The 19,930-nt window shown below is 41.2% G+C and overlaps 1 protein-coding gene across 2 annotated transcripts; it reads right to left on the reverse strand.

Annotated features, from left to right (window-relative positions):
* Positions 1-2,824: 2,824 nt before the first annotated feature.
* Positions 2,825-19,836, reverse strand: PRKRA (protein activator of interferon induced protein kinase EIF2AK2). Of its 2 annotated transcripts, XM_005907518.3 has the most exons (8): positions 19,635-19,836; positions 18,929-19,098; positions 15,493-15,574; positions 12,990-13,068; positions 11,833-11,950; positions 10,233-10,327; positions 6,442-6,616; positions 2,825-3,529 (listed from the first exon to the last, which is right to left on the reverse strand). In XM_005907518.3, the coding sequence occupies exons 1-8, from the start codon at positions 19,697-19,699 to the stop codon at positions 3,372-3,374; spliced, it is 942 nt and encodes a 313-aa protein (XP_005907580.1). In that variant the 5' UTR covers positions 19,700-19,836; the 3' UTR covers positions 2,825-3,371. The 2 variants fall into 2 exon arrangements, with proteins under 2 accessions (XP_005907580.1, XP_070215131.1); XM_070359030.1 differs by lacking the exon at positions 19,635-19,836 and having other exon boundaries at positions 15,444-15,574; positions 18,929-19,067.
* Between the last annotated feature and the right edge of the window lie 94 nt (positions 19,837-19,930).

A 19,930-nucleotide genomic window follows, 5' to 3' on the forward strand; every position in this document is an offset into this window, starting at 1 on the left:
GACAGGAGGAGAAGTTGGATTGTGATACAGTCTCAACAAAGTGGTCAGCTGAACTCCTAGGAAACTCTGAAGCTGGTGGGCCCTTTGGAATTGTTGCAGATTGGAGCAAGAGGATGAGGTTTTTGTTGACCGGTCAAAGGAAGCAGGCTGCCCAGAAAAGGGGATGTGACCTTGGATGCAGTGGCTCTTGTCAAGTGAAGCCACTCTGAAGAGGGTTGATCGCCAGAATTGGCTTCATATACATGCAATTCATGTAGTCACACAGGACCCCACACTTAGTTTAGCACTCTGCTGCCTCTGTCTTGAAATTCTTGACTTTTGGCCAAGGAGCCCTATATTTTCATCTGGCACTGGGCGCTACACATTTTGTAATCAGTTCTGCTGGCAGCTGAGGGCCACAGCACACTCTATAACTGGGGTAAGTCCTTCAGCCCTAAAGTGGCATCTGCGTGACAGACCAGTATTCACTACAGCCCATACCTTGCATGGCTTGAATCCACTTATCCTTAGAAGAAAGCAGAATAAATTACAGTCCCTAACACTGAAACTGGTTTTGGGGCTACAACTGAAAATCATCATCTCTCTCCTGATACCACTGTGAGGCAACATGCCACCAAGTGACTGATGGGTTTCCTCAAGGACTGGGGACTCAGCACTGGTCTCTGTTACTGGTAGGATGAACATTCAGCAGTGAGTGAAACTAGATCAGCCTTGGTAGGTGGGCACCCATCCCACTGGGTCCACTCCAATCCTGCTACGTGGCTCTTCACCCCAGACGCTGATGTCATTTTGTCGACTTGGCTGTTCGGGGCCTCTTCCATTGTGGATTCCTTACGGTATGGATCACATGTAGGACCAAGCTCTCCCCTCTTTGTGCCTGTCCACATACCTTTATCTCAGATCTACTGGTGCCCAATCTTCCAGTCTATTTCTTTTCAGGCTCCAGGCCAACTGGTCATGCCAGTTGCCACTGCCCAAGTGTATTCTAATCTTGGGCCACCTTCCACACGAATAGATGGCAAGGTGTACTGCCTGAAACTCTGTGCTTTTTAGAGGATTTCAGCTCATCTCTAATTTTCAAGGCCACCCCTTTGTGGGCTGTAGTATAACCATCATGTATTTTTGCTTTGTACCATGTACAGCCTTACCTACCCATCAGTCAAATTCAGGCATTTTTCTCTTCCATCAGTTGGCCGTAGAGGATCCTTGGCAACAGGTGTGAACTGAGGGAGAGCTATTGGTGCGACAGTGGTGGGTGACATGGGAGTCCAGCCTGCCTGCTTGCCCTCTGGCCATACTTGTGTTTGATCCTAGATGTAGCTTCTATTTTACAATGGATTGCAGCATGACTCAACCCAACCTTATGACTTGATGGGACAGATAGAACCCAGCTCATTATTGGTGGTTTTGGTTACATGGTTACCAAGTATCCCATCATCAAGTGCTCCATTTCTACCAGGGCACACTAGCACATCACAACTGTTTGTTGAAAGGTGTTCATTTCTCCACTATAGATGGCATGATCTTCATCCAGAATGGCATCCACATTGTGACTTTCCCATTGGAACTTGGCATAAACTCCACACGACGTCTCCCCACTACTGATACATCTAATACAACAGGCATAGTTGCCTGTGTCAGCCTATTTCAGTCACTCACCTAACATGGCTAATGGTGATTGGCTAAGAGCCTTGACAAAATGCAGTTAATAGCACCGGATGGTGCAGCTAACTCCTTAGAACACTGGACGGTCTGACAGAGGTGACATTTGAATGCTATCTTGAAGAATGCTTGCTTCCTCCAGAGCGAGAAGCAGAGAAATCATAGCAGAAGGAAGGGCATGACTTCTGGGTAACTTACACAGATCTCGTTTTATCAATACATTTGACTGTTTAGAACTCAACTACATTGTTCTTTCCCCAGTTGCACCTCATCCTCTTCATCTTACGAAAACTCTTTCATGAAAACTCTCCCCAACCTGTTCTCTCTACAATGAGCATTTTCCTGCGCAGGAGTCTGAAGTTATCTCTAGAGTGAGTTCATTGTGCCCTCTCTATATTCCAGAACATTGATGACCACCCAAGGCTAATTCAGTCTTAATGACCCATAAGCTCTGCTGTATGGATAAACTTTGTCTCCAGTCTGTGTGTTCCTGTGTGTAACCTCACCCCCCAAAATGCCTAAAACCCTTTGATTTAACTGATTTAACTGATGTATAAGGCTTATAATTTGAAGTGAAATGCTCTTTAGAGCTTTAAATAAGTTACACATACTGCTTTCCCTTTATTAGATAGCTTATTATTCTCAAAGGATTGCACTCAGGATAGGATTTTTTTTTTCCCCCAGACAGAAAAACACTTGTTACGTACTTCCTGCTAGATTAACACTTGAGATTATCAAAAGCTACCTTCATCACTGAGAGCTCTCTTCCTCTCTGAGGTTTTCCCTGATCTACGGAGGTAGCACTACCAGCTGGTACTGACAGATGCCAGACTTGAGTTGTTGGGCGATATATGAAAACATGAGAGGCAAAATTAAAATGGGCTCATGAAACTCATTTCCTAACCTTTTAGGGACTCAGTTTTGTTTGAAACATTCTTGTAACTGAACTGAACACACTGGAAAGTTTTGTTTTAGTAATACTAATGCTTTTTCAACTACGCATTCATCTATGAATGGTTATATCAAAAGACAGTACTGTGTATGACTAGAGAAAATATGGACGTGATTCATCACATATTATATATTTGTCAAGTTTTGCTTGTTTTTTTGGTCTACATTATAACGTTACTCATAGGAATGGCTGAAAAGAGCAGGGCCACAGTCAAGTCAGTAGTACTTTAATAAAATGAACAGAACCCATTATAACAACAGCTCTTTATTACATGGATTCAAATACACAGACCAATCATATTCTCTGATATTTAACAACTGCATTCAATTAAAACCTGTTAGTGCATTCCTCAACACTAATTCTAAGGGGCTTCCTTTGAAATCCCTTTACAAAGCCTTGTGCAAAGAGGTTAAGCACCAGTAGTAAAGACTGTTGCTAGCAGTTTTATTTCACCATCATCATCAACAACAAACATGCAGTTTTTCCCTTCTATGTACATGGCATTGGAAAATGGGTGCTACACTCTGCCTATGGTACAAAGTTTATAAATACAATATACCAGTACAAAGTTGATGCCATTAAAAACACCTTAGTAACAACGACTGGGAGATAATTAAATCTGGAGTGTTGATGGAATCTATGAAGAGATTTAAAACCAACACACAAACTCAAACATTATAATACATGTTTTCCTTGGGAAGAGGTGAAAGGGGAACTTCTTAGGTGCTACTGAAGGGTTTTCTCAGTTGTTCCAAGTTTACTTTCTTTCTGCTATTATCTTTAAATACTGCAAAGCATTGTGGGCTGCATCACTCTGCGCACTGCTGCAGGAGATCCCCGAGCCATGACAGACCGTAATGGGACTGGTGGACAGTTCAGCAAGACACTGGTACTGTCCGTTGGCACTCAGTTCTTCTGCAATGACACATTCAAACATGATGATTAAGGCCGCATGCAGAGAAAGCAGATTTTTTTTTGTAAAAACAATTTTTGTTACTGTCCCTCTCCCCAAGCACCTTTTTATTTGCTACTTCACATATCAGGTGCTAGTCTCTATTCATAGGAACCACTTAGTTCTTAAAATTAGTAAGAAGCGTTTCAAAGTCATCATTAATTCATTATCTAAAAATCATCTCAGGTTTCCTTTTCCCAAATTCATAAATATTTTTGAATGCATGGTCTCTTCATCAACCACCTTTCCTGATCATCTTTCTGCATTCATCCTCAGGTTCTGCATCATTCCCAGTATATTAAGACACTGCACCTGACTCATTATTCAATCCCGAAGTAGCAGACAAAATCAAAAGTTCCTTCAGCCCCTAAATACCCTATTTTCTCAGTAGTAGTAGCTCTGATGAGCTAGGTTCCCCCCAGGTCACTGGGGCTGGGCTGCTGCTGCTAAGTCACTTCAGTCGTGTCCGACTCTGTGTGACCCCATAGACGGCAGCCCACCAGGCTCCCCCATCCCTGGGATTCTCCAGGCAAGAACACTGGAGTGGGTTGCCATTTCCTTCTCCAATGCATAAAAGTGCAAAGTGAAAGTGAAGTTGCTCAGTTGTGTCCGAGGCTGGGCTAAGGGATACCAAATTCCTCACATACAATACTGATGTTAAATCAAGATACCAAACACACACATGAACACACAAATTAGCCAGTTATCCACTGCATTAAAAGAAAATCCACGCTGACTTGCTTTCCAATATGTCCACATTTGTCTATCTGAATGATCATGGGCTAGAAAAAATATAGAAGTTGACAGCTGGAATGAGATAAAGTTGTAAACTGTCCCCATTTATCTACCAGAACTGGAACACAGTGATAAGTGGAGAGAAGATGTCTGGCCCAGCCGCCACAGACTTGGTATTTGTTTTAGAAAGGTGGGTACCTTTTTATTTGTCAAGCTGTCCATCAGGGCTAGTTTAACAGATATTATACCGGCAGGGACTCTTCTTCTAACCTGGCTCTACTGACCAGCTATGTCATCTCAGACAAGTTTCTCAACCTTTCTTTGTCTTACTTTCTTCACTTATACCTAAGATAATAGAAATTCCAGATGTTCAAGCTGGATTTTGAAAAGCCAGAGGAACTAGAGATCAAACTGCTAATATCTGTTGGATCATTGAGAAAGCAAGAGAGTTCCAGAAAAATATCCACTTCTGCTTTATTGACTATGCCAAAGCCTTTGACTGTGTGTATCACAAAAAACTGTGGAAGATTCTTAAATAGATAGGAAATACTACCACCTAACCTGCCTCCTGAGAAATTTGTATCCAGGTCAAGAAGCAACAGTTAGAACTGGGCATGGAACTACAGACTGCCTCCAAATCAAGAAAGGAGTACGTCAAGACTGTATATTGTCACCCTGCTTATTTAACTTATATGCAGAGTACATTATGCGAAATGCCAGGCTGGATGAAGCACAAGCTGGAATCAAGACTGCCGGGAGAAATATCAATAACTTAGATATGCAGACGACACCAGCCTTATGGCAGAAAGTGAAGAGGAACTAAAGAGCCTCTTGTTGCAAGTGAAAGAGGAGTGAAAAAGTTGGCTTAAAGCTCAACATTCAGAAAACCAAGATCATGGCATCTGGTCCCATCACTTCATGGCAAACAGATGGGGAAACAATGGAAACAGAGACAGACTTTACTTTTTGGGGGGTCCAAAATCACTGCAGATGATGACTGCAGCCATGAAATAAAAGATGCTTGCTCCTTGGAAAAAAAGTTATGACCAACCTGCTGCTGCTGCTAAGTCACTTCAGTCGTGTCCGACTCTGTGTGATCCCACAGACGGCAGCCACCAGGCTCCCCAGTCCCTGGGATTCTCCAGGCAAGAACACTGGAGTGGGTTGCCATTTCCTTCTCCAATGCATGAAAGTGAAAAGTGAAAGGGAAGTTGCTCAATCGTGTCCGACTCTTAGCGACCCCATGGACTGCAGCCTACCAGGCTCCTCCGCCCATGGGATTTTCCAGGCAAAAGTACTGGAGTGGGGTGCCATTGTCTTCTCCGATGACCAACCTAGACACATATTAAGAAGCAGAGACATTACTTTGCCAACAAAGGTCTGTCTAGTCAAAGCTATGGTTTTTCCAGTAGTCATGTATGGATGTGAGAGTTGGACTATAAAGAAAGCTGAAGGCCGAAGAATTGATACTTTTGAACTGTGGTGTTGCAGAAGACTCTTGAGAGTCCCTTGGATGGCAAGGAGATCCAACCAGTCAATCCTAAAGGAAATCAGTCCTGAATATTCATTGGAAGGACTGATGCTGAAGCTGAAACTCCAATACTTTGGCCACCTGATGCGAAGAACTGACTGCTTTGAAAAGACCCTGATTCTGGGCAAGATTGAAGGCAGGAGAAGCAGATGACAGAGGATGAGATGGTTGGATAGCATCACCGATTCGATGGACATGAGTTTGAGCAAGCTCCGGGAGTGGGTGATGGACAGGGAAGCCTGGCATGCTGCAGTCCATAGGGTCGCCAAGAGTTGGACATGACTGAGTGACTGAACTGAAGATAACAGAATGTACTTCATAGGATTAGTTTGAGGATTCTATGGTTTGAAATATGTAATGTCCCTAGAACGGTGCCTGGCACACACTAACTCTATAAACCTTCACTATTGTTGTTTATTATTACAACTGTACAGATGTTATCTCTCTTTTTATTATTTATAAGAATGGGATACCTCAGTGATATATATTACCACTCTGGTAACTGTATATAGTCAGAATCCTCTATTATAATAGACGTTTTGTTTGTCAAACATATTTTGAAAAGAAACAACAGGTTTTGGGACAAGCCAAAGGAAAAAAAAATCATACCTATATCCAAATATGTTATATTAAAACCTTGTTCCTTTGCAATTTCACTAAGCAGCTGGATGTAATCTGTATTTGGAATACTGAGGAGGCTTCTTTTCAGTAAGTTGATCTTTTCACCAGGAGAATTCCTTAAGGAATGCCACGTACAACCTAAAGAATGCCCTACCATATTTGTCTGAAAAACACAGATTAACATTAAGACTCTTAGTTTGGGTTCCAATGCTACTATGAGTATTAATTAAGCAATCAGCACTTTATAGAGCATATTTAAATGAATACCATTTGGTTAACTTTCCAATTTAAACTAGGCAGCACTAATACGCTCACACATTTATCAAACAACACAATATTAAAGAAAAAAGAATGTGCAATGAAATACTGGAAGTATTTCAAAATACTTTTACATAGCATAACGTTCTTGTTAATACATATAACATATTTAAGAGCATGATAAACAAATCTGCAAATACAGCTGACCCTTGAACAATGTCACAGACTATCTTCCTATATATGGATTGGCATTTATACTTATCCTCTATTCCAATACAAATTTCAATATTATCAAGCTGAATAAATTTTGTTATTCAAAATAATACACAGATAACAAAAACTCAAGTAATACAGAATTATAAAAGCAACAATCCCCACACCTACCTTTAGTCCCCTTTCCAGAAGCAATATCAACTTTTTAGTTTTAATTATTCTGGTGGTTACCTTTGTAACAGAAATGAGAAAGCTATTGATCTTGTGTATTAACTTTTGGTCAGTTACCTTGATGAATTCTCTTATTATTTCTAGTAGTTTTTCTCTAGGGCTTTATAGGGATACAATTATATTATTTGTAGTTAACGATCATTTTTATCTCCTCTTATTTCCAACCTCTTATTGTTTTCTCTTCTCTGGTTACGCTGGTTGATACTTCTAGAACAAGGTTTAAAAAAATGGTATCAGTGGGCATCCTTGCCTTATTTCTGAAATTAATGGGAATGGATATAACATATAAACATGTACCCAAGATTTTGATTTTTTTTTCTGAGGTATATATTTAATTTTTAAAAAATATTTATTTATCTGTGCCAGGTCTTAGTTGCAGCACCTAGGATCCTCAATTTTGTAGCGGCATGCAGGATCTTAGTCGCAACATATAAAAGACCTAGTTCCCCAACCAGGGATCGAACACCTGATCCATATTTTAAATCACAATAGGGATATTTTTGAAGCATTTATCAGTAGTGACTACCCAATATTTTTTTGGCATCTACTGAGAGGATTATGTTTTCCTTCTTTGACCCGTTAATGTAATTCATTATAGCAATAGATTTACCAATGTTGAAACACCCCTGCGTTCCTAAATGAATTTATATAGAAATTTCTCTCACATAATATATATTGCCTGGAAGAGTTTAAACAGCACTGAAGATTATCTCTTCCTTGAAGATTTAACAGAACTCACCAGCAACCTAACTGTTTTGTGACTGTGGTGTCATCTCTGATCCAGTCTTAAAAGAAATGAATGCAATGTTTTATATTTTTTCTATTAAAAAAGTGAAACCAAAATTATATTACTTACCTAGATATAGTTGTTTCTTCCTAGAACAAGCCCTTTTTATAAATCATAAGCTTAGGACACTCCTATAGTCTTCACTTCTCATTTCATACCTAACATCCTATTCTCAGATAATGGACCATCATACATACCTACCTACATTTTGTGTAGCCCAATCTCTTATGCTCTCTATCTGAATGCCCAGTTGCCTACTCAATTTCTTCACTTAGCTACTCCACAAACACTTCAAATTCAATATATCTCACATTTAACTCATTATCTGCTCCCCACTTAGACCCTACTCACCTTCTGTGTTCCCCATATCACTGAATGGTACCACCATCTAGGTAGCTGCCAAGCTAAAACTGTTTACTTCTTCCTTTTTCCCTATTCTCTACATCCAGTTATTATGCCCCCATTCACTTCAGTTTTCTAAGTAAGTTTTAAATTGACCATTTCAATTGCTACTACCTTTGTCTAGGTCACCATCACGTCTCATCTGCTCTTCTGTAACAGCATTATAGCAGGTTTCTATGACTCTAATATTCATTCATCCACCATAATGCAGCTAGTCATTCCCTTCTAATGTATAAATTAGATTCTCTCCTTCCTATATTAAATTTATTTAATGACTTTATGCTACCTTCAGGATAAAGTTCAATCTCCTGAACACAGTACTTCCTGCAAGATTCAACCCCTCTTTACCTTTTCTGCCTCACTGTTTGAGACTCCCTCCCACCAAATTCAATGCTCCAGCCATCCACAATTACTCTGGATAACATAAAATGTTTCACTCCTGGCCTTTGTACATGGTCCTCCTTCTCTCTGGAATTCTTTTCACTGCTGTCATCCTATAGGTCTCAGCTCAGATATGACTTTCTCCAGTCAAGTCTTCCTGAAACCCTATCTTGGTTGGATTCTTCATCTATGTTCCCAAGAAGCCCTTGTAAGGCCTAGTCTGTAGGGTTCTTTTCTTTCTCAGTAGGCTGGCTGCAAACTCCTTAGGGCCAGAGACTATCTTATTCACTATATGCCAGTATCTGGCCATCAGTTTAGTTCAGTTCAGTTCAGTCGCTCAGTCGTGTCCGACTCTTTGCGACCCCATGAATCGCAGCACGCCAGGCCTCCCTGTCCATCACCATCTCCCGGAGTTCACACAAACTCACATCCATAGAGTTGGTGATGCCATCCAGCCATCTCATCCTCTGTCATCCCCTCTTCCTCCTGCCTCCAATCCCTTCCAGCATCAGAGTCTTTTCCAATGAGTCAACTCTTCACATGAGGTGGTCAAAGTACTGGAGTTTCAGCTTTAGCATCATTCCTTCCAAAGAAATCCCAGGGCTGATCTCCTTTAGAATGGACTGGTTGGATCTCCTTGCAGTCCAAGGGACTCTCAAGAGTCTTCTCCAACACCACAGTTCAAAAGCATCAATTCTTCGGCACTCAGCCTTCTTCACAGTCCAACTCTTACATCCATACATGACCACTGGAGAAACCATAGCCTTGACAAGACAGACCTTTGTTGGCAAAGTAATGTCTCTGCTTTTCAATATGCTATCTAGGTTGGTCATAACTTTCCTTCCAAGGAGTAAGCATCTTTTAATTTCATGGCTGCAGTCACCATCTGCAGTGATTTTGGAGCCCAAAAAAACAAAGTCTGACACTGTTTCCCCATCTATTTCCCATGAAGTGATGGGACCGGATGCCATGATCTTCGTTTTCTGAATGTTGAGTTTTAAGCCGACTTTTTCACTCTTCTTTCACTTTCATCAAGAGGCTTTTTAGTTCCTTTTCACTTTCTGCCATAAGGGTGGTGTCATCTGCATATCTGAGGTTATTGATATTTCTCCCGGCAATCTTGATTCTGGCATAAATCTGGGCAAATATTATCACTTTCCTAAATGTTTGCTGAGTGGATAAATGAATGGACATCAAGCGATGGGAGTGAAATGTCAATCTGAAGGCAAAAACAGCACTACTGACCTACCATCTTTAGAAACCATCATATTATTCTGAATTTGACTGTGCTTCCCAAGCTCTCTTTCTTGGCCACCCCTGTGATTCTGGCTCACATATAGCAAGCAGCTAAAAACTGGGGTAGTGTATTACTCAACAGTTGAGAGATTTTTGAAAAACCATGACTCTGTAATATACCTATACAAAATGAAATCTACAATCACATGTTGTTCTGACAGCAACACATGTTTAATCACATTAACATGACAGACCTCTGATCATTACTCACCAAAGAAATGTGGTTCTCTGGAGAAATATTACTGAATTTTGCAAGAAATTTCTCAGCAGCATTTCTCTTGGCTTGTTTCTTTGATGCCCCCTTTCCTAAATAAAGAAAAAAAAAGTGCAGTAGCTTAGAAAATAAATTAGTGTCCATAGAGAATGACCAAATATTTAAAGTACTATGTTTGATCAGAGAACTATCTCATGGTTTTTATATACTATTCTTTTACTGACCTGACATCTTTACTTGTTCTGCTTCATGCAATTATTAATTGTTACATTTTTGAAGGCATTTCTTTAGCAGTTTATCTTTAATAGTTAAACTTTCTGTTTTTCTTCAACAGATGTATCTCCCTATGTCTAGCTTTAATGAACCGTATTTGGTTTAATTCTGATGAAATATTCAAATTTACCAAGGCAGATTTGAATTACATCTCCCATCTTTCAACCTCTACTCCTGGCTTATAATCTCCTGCACACTGATAACTATGTGGAATTTCTTCAACATGAATAAGAAGGGCATAGGAGAGGCTGGAGTTGAAAGATACCATAAATATAATCTATTTCCATGTTTAGAGATTTAAAAACTCAGGCCTAGGCATGGAGATTAAGCAATTTGCCTAACCTTGCAAATCAAGGACTGCATCAAGAACAGAGGTGAGGTTTCTGCTTCTGGCTCAGGGCTTCCTGCACTGACCCACACTACCTCTTGGGGGGCAAACAGCTTCTTAGTACTTCAGACTAATATCTAAGCAACTTAAAATTTCATTTCAAGCCACTTTTAAAATGATAAAAACTGCTCAAGAAATTAAAATAGAAATCCTTAGGAGTACTTTATTAAGTGACTTTTTTTCTCGTAATTTGTGGCCTTTACAACATCAAAGTTGCTATAAGACAAAAGGTTAATTTCTACTTTATTTTTATTTCACTATCAGCCTCTTTGGAGAAGGAAATGGCAACCCATTCCAGTATTCTTGCCTAGAGAATTTCGTGGACAGAGGAGCCTGGGGGGTGGGGGTCGCACCAGAGTTGGACACGACTGAAGCGACTTAGCATGCATGCATGCATTGGAGAAGGAAATGGCAACCCACTCCAGGATTCTTGCCTGGAGAATCCCAGGGACACAGGAGCCTGGTAGGCTGCCGTCTATGGGGTCACACAGAGTTGGATATGACTGAAGACACTTAGCACCAGCAGCAGCCTCTTATCGATTATCTTGTTTTTAAATGTAATCTTCTCCTAGTCCTTCCATCTTCTGAAACAGCTACTGAAGCTCCAAGAGATTTACTACTGCTTTTTTCTCCAAAATGATGTTTAAGTCCCTATTATATCAATGAAGACTGTTTAAAGAGTCAATTATTTATCTGTATTTCCATTACCAACCCATGATTTTTTTAAAAAAATCAAATTAAGAAGTATTCTTAAGCCAACTATTTATACTTATTAATTAACTCAACAGCAGAAAGTTAGAGACAGTAGACTAGTAGTGTGTCAATTTTTTTTTCCCCCAAAGAAGTATTTGAGACAAAATCACAGCAGAAATTTTTTCATCCTCTCAAAATATTTCAAAGGTCTTCAACTGTATCAGAGTAGAAAGAAACAAATACCAGTTTCCATGAATGACTCAAGCCTGCAAATTGTAGTGTATTCTCTCTTATGAGCAGGTCCTCCCTCCTGGGAAAGGGTATATTCAGGCAGTCTCCAGCCATGATGAATAGCCAATTCCTAGAAAATCGAGATGAGCCTTTAGTAGTAATTTTTACTATGCAATGGCTCAATCACATTAATGATATTCTCTCATGGTTTTGATCCCACTTCTATTTATATGTTTGCAGAGAACAATGATATTCTGCAGTATTTAAGATAAGGTCCTCTATCCCCCCCAGATATTCCTGCATTTTACATCTTATAAGCCCACGACACCAAAACTGAAGCAGTTTCCTGCTGTGAATGGTGCTCTTCCGTTAAGCTATAGTGAGCTGGTTATCAAAGAGGTCAGGCAGAAGGATAAGCTCCTCTCACCCTCTTTGGGAACATGGGAGAGGACATTACTGGTCTCATGGCCATCAGTCCCCAGAGTCTCTTCCTAACTAACCTTCTATACCCATGGCTGCCTAACTGACTGCATTCGATCAAGAGCAGGTGAGGAGCAGAGAGCAAACACACGCACTGGATGAGACTGAGGAAAGACGGGGACGAAAACTACAGAAAAACTCATGGAGCAGGAAAGAGACCAAATGACTGGCTGGATAACAGGGAGGGGAGTTGTCCAGCAGAGCACATGGATAATCTGCAAGAAGGATATTCTCACATAGAAATTCAAAGCTGAATATATTTTTTGGTAGAATAAGCAAGTAAGTGGATGACTTCCCTTGTCCTGTGTTAGGTAAATCAATTTCGGTTCTTTATAGTCTTCTGTCTCAACAGAAGTAGAAAGAGATTTGTCACAAGAGTGGCAAGAAATATTCTTAAAATATAAAACACTCTACCCATATGCACTGAGGTCCTGTTGATCTCAAATTAGAATTCCACAAACCAAAGGCAGATACTGTATATGGAAGAAAATCCAAAACATAAATAATTATGAAAATAACTTCAAGTTAGCACTTTAATATCTAATGATTGTAACTTGGAACACAAAATGTTGTACCACCTAATCTTTAAAATATTAATTCCTTCTCTTAGCCCTTATGATATAATCAACATTTATGACATTTTTTTCCAGTAGACACAAAGTTAAGTATGGAAAAACTGTGCCATTTACCTGTAATGAGCCAATAGGATTAAGCTGGTTCTTTGGTTGCTTGGAAGGGTCAGGCATTAAGGGATCAGGAACTGCAAAGCTGAACATTTTTATAAAGGGTTATAAAACAAAATAATCTTCCCCAAATTATTACACAAAGGATAAGCATTTTCTATTTAGCTCTCCATGCCTTTGCTCTTGCATTCCTTCCACATGGAATACCCTTTTCACCCACCTCTTCTATGGGAATCTGATCTATACCTCAGCCAAGGTACACCTCAGCCAAGGTACACCTCAAATGCAACTTTCTCTCAGAAGCCTATTCTTTTACCCCAATGGGACATAATTTTTCCCTTCTTTGAACCATTGTAATATTTGGTTTGATACTTTCTTAAGCAATTATTTTACCATTAAGCTGTATACTCTTACAAATACATGCTATTTGTCTATCCATCACCATACCACTCTCCTGTTCAGACTGTAAAATCCTTGATGGTAGGGCCTATGTATTACTTACCTTCATAAGCTTTGCTGTGCTTTATATAAAACAGATGCTCAATAAAAAATGTATTTAAATAAACACACTACTGTTACAACCACATGAAAAGGGAAGACTAACAGGATGTTTATAGCTCGGCAGTGTAAACCATACACATCATAAATGTAGCTTTTTCATCCAGATAATTATAGAAGAAAGACTTGGCTTGATCTACCATCTGCTCTTCGCTAGGACAATCTTCCTAAAGTTTACGCATGTGTGCTCAGTTGCTAAGTTGAGTCCAACTCTTTGCAACCCCATGGACTGTAGCCTGTCAGGCTCCTCTGTCCGTGGGATTTCCCAGGCAAGAATCCCGGAGGGGGTTGCCATTCCCTATTGCAGAGGATCTTCCTGACCCAGTGATCAAATCCGTATCTCCTGCATTGCAGGTGGTTTTTTTTTTTTGATGGCTGGCATGAATCTGATTTGAACATGTAGGGACTGTGATTAAGGAAAAACAGAACAATCTCTTCTGAGTAGTGTGAGCTTACTAGTTATGTGGATGATGGGTGTCTAACGTGGAACAAGATGCATTTCAAGATTATTGCCACCTTGGCAGCTAGAGTCATTTCTTCCATACTTAAGTTTCTTTTCTATCTGCCAGAATTTCAAGCTTTACATAGGCTGATGAGATACGAACATTCATTTACAATGCTGTACACTGAAGCTACCCAAATAATTATGATGGAGGAGTGAGAAAGTCTCTTTATCCCATCAGGCCACTTTAGGCCTGATTTATAGCTTAGTATTTCCATCTTATCTGTCAAGAAGCACAAATACATAGTAAAGTTTATTAGCCTTTTTTTGCAGACAAAGTGCCTGCGTGCAGAAAGGACACTCTGTATGTTCATTTCTACAAATATATGCAACACTCTGAGTTGACCTTTGGGTTGCATAAAAATGGCATGGCCATCACCAGCAAGCAGAAAATCTAAAACCCACCATGCCATCTGGCATGTCCAGAAAACTAGCATAAACCAGTTTTAATGTATGACCCTAGAGAATCAAAAATCATGTTATGAGATCCAAGGCTTTCACTGGTTGGTTCTAAACGACCTGAACAGTTTAGAACTACTAAGTACACAGGAAGAACACTGCAGGAGAACCTAAACATATCCCTAAACAGAAAGTTTTTCTAGGACTGGGAAACAAAAAAACCCATCCTAAATTCTCATAGGCCTCTGCTGTCAGCTATAAACAGACACACCAGAATGCACTCCCAAGTATACTTGAATGCATGTAAAGTGAAGAATGTGAAGGCAAAACATGCTCCTCTTGGATATGCCCAATAGAAACCAAAAGACACCACTTAACGATACAAGAGATGCTCCAGGGCCAGTGCTCCTTCCAAAAACAAATAATGTGATAACAAGTTTATTTTGGAAAGATATGTCAAGAATAAACATCCCATTTAACATCCTCCTATATTTGGTATACGTTCTCTAGTAGAAGGAAATCTCTTTGTCTCCTTACAAATTCAAATTTCTAAAAGAGTACTTTTAGCTGATATTTTTCTGTCTCACACTTTGTTTTCTTCAGTGTAGAAACAAAACTTAATACAATAAGATATTTGTCAGAAGCACTCTGGTTTTCTACTCCTGTACCTCATCTGGAAAAAAGAAAAAAACCTAGTTTATGAGAGCCTTCATCTAATAATATTGTTGTTTAGTTGCTAAATCATGTCTGACTCTTGCAACCCCCTGGACTGTAGCCCACCAGGCTCCTGTGTCCGTGGGATTTCCCAGGCAAGAATGCTGGAGTGGGGTGCCACTTCCTTCTTTGTCATCTAATAAAAGCTGGATTTAATTTCTTACGGATAAAGTGTCTTTAGGGGATGACAGGTCTTCACAAGGAGATAGAATTTTATTAATAGAGCTAGACACTATCAACTGTTTACTTTGTTGCTTTTGTGAGCACGTTCAAACTTTTAATCTTACCTCAGCCATGATATTTTTGAGCTGCAGAATACAAAGAAATTTAGCTCACCAAATACTTGCATTGGCTTTCAAAATGTTTATGGCAGCCTCTGCAGCTCTATGTTTCGCCAGCTTCTTACTTGTACCTTCACCTGAATTAAGGTTAAAAAAAAAACAACAAAAACAACTCTTTACATGCTGAAAAAATGTGAGGCTTGCATAGAGGTTTGCATAGTACAAAACAAAGTCACTACATGTATTATATATACACACTAGGTATACACACTGGGTAATAAAAACATACACTGCATACAGTTATACATTGAAATAAAATATCATAAAAATTAATATATTAAAAATCCCTTTGATTTTAAAAGTGCTAAGTATTTAATTCTAAGTATACTTATATAAAAATCTTTATTATGTCTACTTTGTACATGTTTATTACATAAAATGATAATACAGTAGACTGTCGCTATGTATGCTAATGAAAGGCAACTTACTTCCATTATTCCTAGAGAGGAAATTCTTCTACAGGAAGAAATTTTCTTTAAAAGAGGCACTTAGAGCAACATTATTGAATGGCAAAATGTACACATTTTACTCTAACAGCCCCTCCTATACTGGATGAAACCCCTCTGCTTGGCTAAGCAGTCACTGGCTACCTGTTGGATACAGCAGGGGAAGGTGTATATAGGGAATGTGAGAGATTACATTGTTACGGTCTTTCATACAATCTGTATCCCTTACATGAGTAGCTAAGGGGGTAGAAGAGACCAGGCCTGACTAATAATCACTGAGACTGACGCCTAATATCAGTAAGCAACCACACAAGTAAATTATAAATTCAGTCTTTTTCCTTCTGAGTTCAAAGTAGGTGTTGAGAACCTGTCCAAAGTTGTGTCAGAAAGGAAATATTCATTTCTCTGATGCAGAGTAAAGAAAAGGCACATGGAACAAATGTCAGGTGTGGTTCTCAAGCATCAGAGAACACAGTAACCACACTCATTTATCCATTCACATAGGTATTATGGATACTGTATTCCTTTGAAAAATGTGGGCATTAGGAGCACTGAGGCTCTGCACTGAAATATATGGGAATTAGGGGCACCGACCCTCTGCACTGAAAATTCATGCATAATTTACAGTCAGCCCTCCATATCTGTGGTTCCTCCATCTCTAGCTTCCTCGGTATCTGTAGATTCAACAAACTGTGGATTGTGTGGTCTTGTAGTACTTACTACTGAAAAAGATTGACATCTAAGTGGACCTGTGCAATTCAAACCGTGTTGTTCAAGAGCTAACTGTAGTAGAGAACTAAGCAGAGTCCCTGTCCTTCAAGAGCATACAGCCTAATGTGTGAGATTTTGTCTATAAGAACGATGTCTGAAATATGAAGCATCAGTCGGCCTCAGTGCAGGTTGTTGGGTAGCCTACAGAAGGGGTAGCTCCCCTACTTACTAAGGACTCAGAAAGGTTTCATGAAGGAGGAGATAACTAAACCAGGATCTGAAAGACCAGTAAGTCAGTGAGGTAAGCAGAGCTGGGGGACAGGAAGAGCACTGGAGGCAGAGAAAGAGCCACTGTGAAGGCTCAGATGCAACACAGAGCACGTGTTCTCAAGCCCCAAGTTGCTGGGACAGTACGAGCTTGAAGGAGGGACCTTCGAGATAAAAGGTCAGAGAGCTGAAGGGCAGAAGGAGAGTTCAAAGAACAGTCTCCTCAACTGTGCTTCTCTAACTTTAGGACTTGCCTGGGAATTTTCTTAGAACACATACTAAGAGTAGGTGTGCCTGGGTGATAGCAAGGCTGCTGTTGACCACACTGTGTGAAGTAAGGTTGTCAGTCATGTTAAGAAATTTGTATTCATCCAGAGGGTGATGGAAACACCACTGAATGGATTATAAGAGTTTTAATACTTCAGATGAACAGATCTGAATGCCAGAAAAAATACTCTGTTTTTTCGTGTGGAAAGTGGATACCACAAGACAGAAGCTAAAAGAGCAGCTACAAGACTGCAGCTATATTCCAAGTGGCTCAGACAATAGCAACAGGAAGAGGAGAGAAGCAGACAGATTCAAGAGATATTTAGAAGTAGGATCTGGTGGCATAATGGACAGCACAAAGAGGGAAGAGAAGGAATCCAGAAGGTGAAACTCCAATCTCCACTGTGAGCAAATGAATGATGGTGGTGCCTATACTGAACTGGGGAATGCAGGGGAAATGGATTTGAGAGAGAAGATGGATTCAGTCTGGGACAATGAGAGATGGAGGTGTCTTTGGGTCATCCAAGCAAAAATGTCTAGCAAACTCAGGCTGATGCATTGTTTTGTAACTGCGCCTGGGCTAAAGACAGAGATTTCAGAATTATTAGCCATTAGATAGTATCTGAAACCATGGAGGTAGATAAGCTTGCACAGAAAGACAGGCCAGCCTGAGAAGAGGAGGGGGACTAAGCAGTTGCCACAGGTTGTTAATCTTTCACATAAAACACACTGAGAGGGGGAAAATGCTACTTTTTCTTGAATTTTCACTGAACACTTAAAGACAGACCAGCTAAAGCAGTAGTGCAATGTTGAGTCTGTCATTCATATGAGAAACTTCCAGCTAGAATCTAACTACAATCCACCTGCCCCACATAGACAAAAAAGCTTCAAAATTTTCTTAAAGGGACTTCAATGAAAATAGCGGACTCCATATTTTTGTGGACACAAATGATGCCTTCAGGCTACCAGATGGTGGAACTTCAGCCTTCTTACTGAATTTCTTTCTTGGCATTCTTCCAAATTAAATTTAGTATTCAATATTTCATGTTTGCAATTAAATAGATACATAAGAAGTAAAATGTCTACATTTACAAATGGGCTACTTCAGTTATCATTTGCTGAAGCTCAGTGACCATAATCTGAATTTTGAAACTTCGCTGCCATGTGACCTTGGGCATGTTTCTTATAATCTCTCTGGACCTATTTCCTCATATATAATAAAGGCGATAACATCTTATTAAAATATCTGTATAGTGTCAGGAACTAGAAGCTACTCTGCAATACGGTGTAGTTGAGCCTTCCGCCTTCCTCATTTTGCTTGGATACAGGACCAAGTGTGGTACTGTGGATCCAGAGTGCCAAACGAGTCCGTACAAAGAGGGGAGCAGGTCAGAAAATTCTGGGGTCGTGCCTCCTGGCATCTACTATAACCTATGGAATCTGACAGCACCTTCTGATTCAGCTATGGTTGCTCCAAGAACCTTTCCTGCTTCTCCCTAATTCTTGGAAGAACCTTAGGAGGATCTTAGGGTATGTTCCTGAGCTTCTCTTGATATCTAGGGAAGAGAAAATTAGGGAGAGAATCAGAAAGTTGCAAAATCCAAATAACCTGAGAAAGGCATCAGTTTCAAGAGACTGCTCCTCACTGACGTCTCTGGCAAAAAGGGCACTTTTTCCGAACTGAGAAGCAATACCCAAGTCTGGACCACCAGCCCACATGGTCATGGGGTTAATACAGACCTGTGCAGGTTATGTCACCAACGGTTACTCTGAAGGTGAAAGTGGGCACGTGTATTTGCACATCGGATCTTTCACATTCATAAACCGGGATGTTCTTGGTCTTCATGCCGTATTCGTGTAATACCTGAATTGGTGTTTTCCCTGGCTTAGCTGTAATCATCTTCCCCAAACTGCAAAAATCAGAAAAAGCTGTGCGTTGCATGTCAAAGCGGGGAGGGAAGCAGAAGCAAGCAGAGACTAGTTTTAACAGCCATCACCGGTGACGCCGGAGGCACCGAGCCTCTGGTCGGACAGGGTTAGAGCTGGCGAGGCGCGCCAGTCTCCGGGCCCCGCTGCGGAGGTCTTAAAGAAGATAACTTGAATGCGGGTAGGAGGGATTCGCAGGGGAATCGAGAGGTACGGCTGATGCTGCAACCTCCCAGGTCCAGCCTGCAAATCCCTTTCCCTCCGCGGCAGCCGCTCACCACCTCCGTCCAGCCGGCGCTGCCCGAGGCCGCAGGGGGGGCGGGGTCCCCGGCCGGCTGGCGGCCGAGAGGACGGGGTGGAGCGCTCGCTGGTCCGCCCGCCCGCCTTCTTGCTGCCGCTAGGACGCGAGCGCCGGGAAGGGGCTTTACCCAGAATGCTGCTGGATAGCCGGCTCCCCCGCCCCCTGCTGCCCACCACTCCGGGCCCTGCCCGGCTCGGTCCCGACCGCTCAGAAACTGACCTGAAGGTTCCGCTGTCCTCGCGCTCCATCGGCGGAGCCGCGGCGCGATGCCTGCTCTGAGACATGGCGAGAAGGGACAGCTTTGCGGGAGCAAGAGCAGTGCAGAGCGACGTCCTCGCTTCCCCGGTGGGCTGGTGCCCGAGAGGAGGGATGCAACGCCGACGCCGCTACCTCCTCCCCTCTCCTCACTGCTTGAGTTCCTCCCGGGGACGGGCGGGGCTGGAGGCGGAGCCTCGGTGCGGCAGCGCAGGTCCCGCTCCCGGCCACGCCCCCTGCTGTCCCTGCTCGGCCGCGTT

The sequence above is a fragment of the Bos mutus genome, chromosome 2 (assembly GCF_027580195.1).
Source record: "Bos mutus isolate GX-2022 chromosome 2, NWIPB_WYAK_1.1, whole genome shotgun sequence".
Lineage (NCBI taxonomy): Eukaryota > Metazoa > Chordata > Mammalia > Artiodactyla > Bovidae > Bos > Bos mutus.